The following is a 6,121-nucleotide window of genomic DNA, read 5'->3' as shown; positions in this document are numbered from 1 at the left end:
GAAACTGGGGCACTGATAGGTTAAGCAACTTGCCCATGATCACACAGCTAATGTTGGAGGGCAGGATTCAAACCCAGGTCTCCACAAGCCAAGCCCTGCACTCTCAAACTTCTACCCCACTCCAGCAGCACAACCTTAATCCTTCATTAGCCCTGGCCCAGAGCCGGAGGCTGTAATTCATCTGCCCAACAGCTGGGCTGGGGGAGGGGGGGGTAGCAGAGAATGGGTGGGGGGGAGACTAGGGGAGGGGCTGGGGCTCTCTAAAGCCTAGCCCCAGAACAACAAAAGGGGAAGGCAAGGGGCTCCCTCAACTTCCCCAGGTAGTGTCCCCAGGAGAGAAGCAGACTTCCACTTCTTTCTATGCTCTTTTCCCCCCACCTCCTGCTCTCTGCCATCTGAGTTTCCAGTGACCATCCCTGAGATGAGGAGAATACAGGATCTGGATATAGAGTGCAGGAAGAAACCCCAAACTACCACCCCCACTAGACTGGGATGGCTGCCAGAGCTGCAGGGCCCCCCTTCCTCAGGCCCCTGTTTCTACCAGAGCATTTTTCTTCTCTACCTTGATAGCCAATCCCCTTCCATCAGGTCCCCCAAAACAAGCCCCCCCCCTTTCAACCCTAGATTGACTCCCTCAGGACCATGACTCTTCCCTTCAATCAATGAAAGGTGGAAGTGACTTAACTACACTGATGTCCCTTTGAAATCACCACCCTAACCCTAGACATTTGGGGCTATTCCCCTTCCCAGTTTATTTAAAGGGACATCAGAGTGAAACCACCCCCGTACACACTCGTGTTAACAGAGCCCCCCTTGGCCATGACTTTCTGAGAACCAGCCCCCAGAGCCACAGACAGCCCCCATCCACCCCCTCTAAATGCCCCCTCCCCAATTCCGGGACCCTCCCCTCCCCCAGTGGCTGCCAGGAGAAAAGGGTTCAGGGTTGGAGGGAGTGGGAACTGAGGAAAATGAGCAAAGGGCTAGGGCTTCTTCCACAGGGAAGACAGATGGACACCTGGGGGAACATCAGAGGTGAAGGAGGCAGAACCTACAGAGGGAGGGAGATACGGGTAGAAGGAAGCTGGAGAAGAGACCGGGAACCTGGGCGAGAGTCGGGTAGAGGTGAAGTGGGGGAGGGGGAGGTTTAAGCACAAGGAGATCAATTGGGGGGGGGGGAGAGAAGGGGGAGTCTACACGGAGAGGCAGAGACACCAGAGGCAGACAAGAGGAAGACAGGGCAAAATGGAGAGATAAAAGGAGAGACCGGGGAAAAAAGGAGAGACAGAAAAAGGTGGGGGAGGGAAAAAGGGTCAATGGGAGAGAGAGAGAAATGAAGCAAGAATCCGATGGGAACCATAGGTGGTGGTTGGGGGAGCCGGGCCGGGGGTTACCTGCTGGGTGTCTGTCCCCCGGCGGTGCCCCCGAGTCCGGGTAGGGAGGGGGGAGCAGCGGAAGGGGGGGGAGCGGGGACTGGGGGGGGGCGGGGGAGACGATCCCTCCTCTGCCTCCTGGGCCTGTCCCCGGCTCTTGCGGCCTCTGCCTCCCTCCCTCCTCCTCCCAGTCCCTGAGTCCCGGAGTCAAACAAAGAACTGTAGCAGGCTCTCCCCAACCCCCTCCCTCCCTCCTCCTCCTCCTCCTCCTCCTCCTCCCCCCTCTCCCTCCCTCCCCACCAGGCTCCCTCCTCCTCCCTTCCGGTCTCTTCCTTCAGCAACCCGCCCCCCCCACGCCCCTTTAGCTGTTCCCTCTCCACCCACCCCCCAACCTTTTATACACCCTTCGGTCCCCGTCCCCCCTCCCCTCTCGCCCTAATGAAAAAATATGGAAGGAAGTCCCCTTGCAGAATTAAAAGACTCCAGAAAACAACATGGGCGAGAGATCCCCAGAAAAACTGCGAGTTACAATACAATTGCCTGCCCTCTTCAGTGAAACAGCCCGAGTTGTTTCTTTCCCAAGAGGGCAAAAGCCTAAAAAAGGGGAGCAGGAAGACTGTAACCAAACCCCCTATCAAATGAAGAGACCAGAGTTGCTGAAGCTTACCATCACCGCCAAATTAACACAAGCTCTCCGCCTCCCTCCTCCCACCCCGCCCCCCAATCCCCAAGCTGCCGGGGAATGGAAGCTGGTCTGTCCACCGGAATAATGGCATGAGCCAATTTGAAACCTGCCCCTCCCCCGCTTTTCAGCCCAAGATGCAAATAAATACCTGCCCCACAGCAGCCTCCAGCTGTCAAAGTCCTCTCGGGCCTCCTCCCCATAAAAGTGAAAATGGGTAAACTGACCCCCCCCCCCCAATGAAAGACGTGAGTTTTGAGTCTTACACATTATTCCTCCACCCACTCCCATAGAGACTGTGGGGGGAGGTGGTGTTAGTGAGGGGGAAGGGAGAGAAGCCTGTAACCTCCACAATTATCTTCTTTTCTGAGGAATAAAGTCCCACCACCAAACACAACTCATTCTGGCTCCCACGTCGCTCCCTCAGGAAGCAACAGAAAGGGAAAAGAGGAGGGGAAGGACAGATTCGTGGGAGGAAAGTCTAGGTAAGTAGGGTGGAATTTCACATCCAATACGGTTGAACCAAGGCTGGGGCCACTCACCACACCCTACCCCCCCCCCCCAAAAAAAAATCCAGTCCAGGATTTCCCACCTGCAGGACACTATGGTAGGGAAGGGAAAGAGGTGGCAACGGATCTCAACTGGACTGAGTGGGGGAGGAGGCCACACTGCCTAGCAACCACCCCCAGGCACGTGCACTTCATGACGTCATCTCTGCCACCTCTGACACCAACCTCTGACCCCTTGCTACAGGGGGGAAGAAGGGGGTGAGCAAGCACCAGGAGGACTGGCCTTAGGAATTCTGGGAAGCCAAGGAGGGGGCCATGTCCAAACAGGCTTCATTCCTAGGTCAATTCCCCTTATTTGTCTGAAAGAGCTTGGGTTTCCCGCTTGCGCTGAAATATCTCCCTATTCCTTCAAAAGATCCATTCTTGGCAGAAAATAAGAGGTGGAGGAGAGAAAAGTCAGGAGGAGGGGTCAGTCTGGTTGTGTGCATGTAGGGTCTCTTCCCCACCAGTGAAGGATTTCCACAGCCCCATCACTGTCCTGGCTGTCCCCAGTATCCTAACACTCCCCCTCCTCCTCCATTCCAGGGCGGAGTCTCCAGAGTTGAAATCAGGACAAGCAAGAGGGAGAGTTATATAATCAAGAGAGGCAGAGAAAAGAAAAAGGACAGACACCGGGAAACAAACAGAATGACACAGATTCGGGAAAACAACTATTTGAAGAGGCATTAAAAAAGGAGAGACATTGGAGTATAAAAAAATTAAGAGGAAAAAAGCCGGCTAAACATTTTATACAAAGGAGGGAGATCGTAGTTAGGGGCAGAGACGGAGGAGGGGGGATTATTCTTACAGCTTCTTGCCTTCCAAGTGGGCTACAGGAAATCTAGCTCACAGCTTCCAATCTGGATGTCCTACTTTCCAGCTCCCTTTCCCTCAGACCTCATCCCCACTCCTGATTCGACCAGTGAAAACCAGGGAGATTCTAATCGCCTCTGGGGAAGAAAGCCAAGGCTTCTTGAGGCCCAGAGGAAGGAATAGCAGCAAGACTCCCCACTTAACAGATGGAGCAGGAAACCACAGCTCCACCCAGTACCACCTGGGATCAGAGGGTGCCAGCTTGGGGGGGGGGGCCAGGTAGCCTAGCCTGTTCTTTCTCCGAATCCCGACATCAGAGGAGGGATTACTAACTGGCAGCTAAAGTCTCCAGGAGACATTCTGAACTGGAGTCTGCTAAGCAGCCCAGATTTTGGGGAGGCACTGAGCGGGACAGAAGTAGGAGTAAAGCCCCAGAAGGTTTGCAAAGACACATAGCAGGGCCGCGATATCGGTCAACTCGCCGCGCAGGCGCAAGAGGGCAACGAGACGCGTGCGGGGGGTGGGGGAGAGGGAAAGATGTGAGCGTGTGGGAGTGCACGTGCAGGTCTGAAGCAGCTGCTCAGAGCTCTCTCTAATCCCCAGCCCCCTCAGCTCTTTCTCTTCCCTAACCCTTTTCCCCCACCCCCACCATCATCAGGCCGCAACCCCCTTCCACACCATTGGCGGTCTTTCGGTGACGTCACCAGTATGTCCTTAATCGGATTGGGCGACTGGGACAGTTCGAGAATCTGGCTCCGGACTCTGCCTCCAGTTACTCTAGCAACAAGGCAAGCCGTAGTGGAGGAGTAAAACGTGAGCAGTCCGGAGCCGGGAGTCCCGCCATGGCCCCGCCCCCCCGAAGGAGTGGTTTGCCCCGCCTACCCAAAACACACGGGCATTGAGACCTTTACAAGCACGTTCGTTTCTCCCAGTTTTCGTGCCTTCGGTTTTCTCTATAGTGGCCTGGCCCTACCTCCAAATCATCTCCACAAGTCACCCTTGACCGGAAGATAGCAAGCAGTCTGCCTTGCGCAGACCCCGGAACACCATGCTCTTAGTTGTTCCAAGTGGAGGAGGGCGCCGTGCCCCCTCGTACCACTTCACCCTCTTCACTCTCCCGCCTTTTACTGTTCAGGAGGGCTCATACTGAGAGGAAGTCCCTTCCCCCGAGCACCAGGAGCCCACACGCTGGGGGTGCAATGAGCGCGGGGAGCAGTAGGCAGCGGCCCCGTGCAGCCAGCCAGCCCCGCCTCCTAGAACCTGTAACGCACACCGCCCTCGCCCCCTGGTGGCTGAACTGGGGAGGTTCCACCCCCAGCATGGGGCGGGGGCGAGAAGGCCGAGATATAGGATCTAGGTTAGGAGGGGGGGGCGGTGAGCGGGAAGCCTGGGGCTGTGGGCGGGGAGGGGATTACCACCGTTCGATCGGGCCCCAAAGACTTCAACCCACACCCTGACTGGTTCATGACTTTTTTCCTTAGACAACCTCCCCTCAACCCCCGCACCGAGGCCGCGCCCCGCCCCCTCTCCGGGACACGCACTCAAACATCGGGAACTAAGCGACTTCTCAGCCCCTTCCTCGGTGCGGCCTCTCTGAACCCCGGGACACCAGCACCATGACCCGGCCACATGCCGCGCGCGCCAGTACCCTCCCGAGGGGCACAGGTGCCCGGAGCCCCCGCTGCTCCCTTCCCGGGATCCGGCAGTGCGGACCGCCCCGCCCCCCTGCGTGGAGATGGTTTCCCGCTCTCCAGGCGCCCGCTAGGCTTCCCGTTACCTGGTTCTGGGGGTTCCAGGTGTCCCGGCTCCCCGTAGACCCCCAGGGGGTCGGGAGGCCCCCCCCCACCCCGGCCCGGGCTGGGGGGGCCGCTCCGCCCCGTGGCGCAGTTGGATTTTCCAACACAAACACCCGCCCCTGCCCGCCCACGGCCCCGCCCCGGCTCCATCCCGGTCCCGGCCCGAGCCCCTATGCCCAGCGCTCCCGGCTCGGGCCCCGCCCCTCCCCTGCCTTGTACCCGCCCCTCCCCGGCCTCGTACCTACCCGCGTCCAACTCGGTCTCCGCCTTCTCCACCTCCAGCCCCGCCCCTTCCTGCTCAGGCCTCTGCCCCCAGCCTCGCTTCTGCTCAGGGCCCGGCCCCGTCCCTCTTGATTGTGGCTCCTCCTTTCCCCAAGGTCTGGACCAGCTCGCCTTTCACTAAACCCTATCTCTGTCTTCTTTCCCCTATGGCATTCCATTATAGAAAGACCCAGAAATAAATTTAAAACATGTTTATTGATGAAGAGATAACTTCAGTTCCTCCTCGTGCTCCAGAGTTTTCCTAGGCAAGGAAACCAAGGGCATGAAACTGCACTCTAGGAGCCCCTCCTTTCCCGTATTCAGAAGGAAGGCCTCAGACACCTAAATTCCTCTCCTCAGGTGATCAGGGTGCCAAGGTACTCCCAGAATTTTCCCCTTAGCTGTCTAAGCTCATCAGCAGTGCAGTTCCTCTCTTGACCCAGTGGTCAGGTGGCATGCTTCCAGCTCGAAGGTCAATGCCAATTACAAAGGAAGCTCTGTCAGCACAGCCTGCCCGGTTGGGATAATAATAGCAGGGGCAGGAATACATGCCTGGGGGAGAAAAGAAAGACCAAATAAGTGCTTTGGGATCTGTGCTGGAGGCAGAGTTCAGCCAGCTTGGGGAGAAGTGATGGTAGGGACATTCTAGGG

At 57.4% G+C, this 6,121-nt stretch overlaps 1 protein-coding gene across 1 annotated transcript in view; it reads right to left on the bottom strand.

Moving 5' to 3' along the window:
• Positions 1–5,717: 5,717 nt before the first annotated feature.
• DNAH2 (dynein axonemal heavy chain 2) overlaps positions 5,718–6,121 on the bottom strand; it is a 129,208-nt gene continuing 128,804 nt past the window's right edge. Inside the window, exon 88 of the mRNA XM_043999770.1 lies at positions 5,718–6,022. Within this exon, the coding sequence (XP_043855705.1) occupies positions 5,868–6,022 (155 nt within the window). The 3' untranslated portion in view covers positions 5,718–5,867. The remainder of the gene's footprint in view (positions 6,023–6,121) is intronic.

This window comes from Dromiciops gliroides, chromosome 4 (genome assembly GCF_019393635.1).
Source record: "Dromiciops gliroides isolate mDroGli1 chromosome 4, mDroGli1.pri, whole genome shotgun sequence".
In the NCBI taxonomy this organism is placed as follows: domain Eukaryota; kingdom Metazoa; phylum Chordata; class Mammalia; order Microbiotheria; family Microbiotheriidae; genus Dromiciops; species Dromiciops gliroides.
Note: the sequence above shows the minus strand (reverse complement) of the source record. Positions and strands in the feature narration are given on the sequence as shown.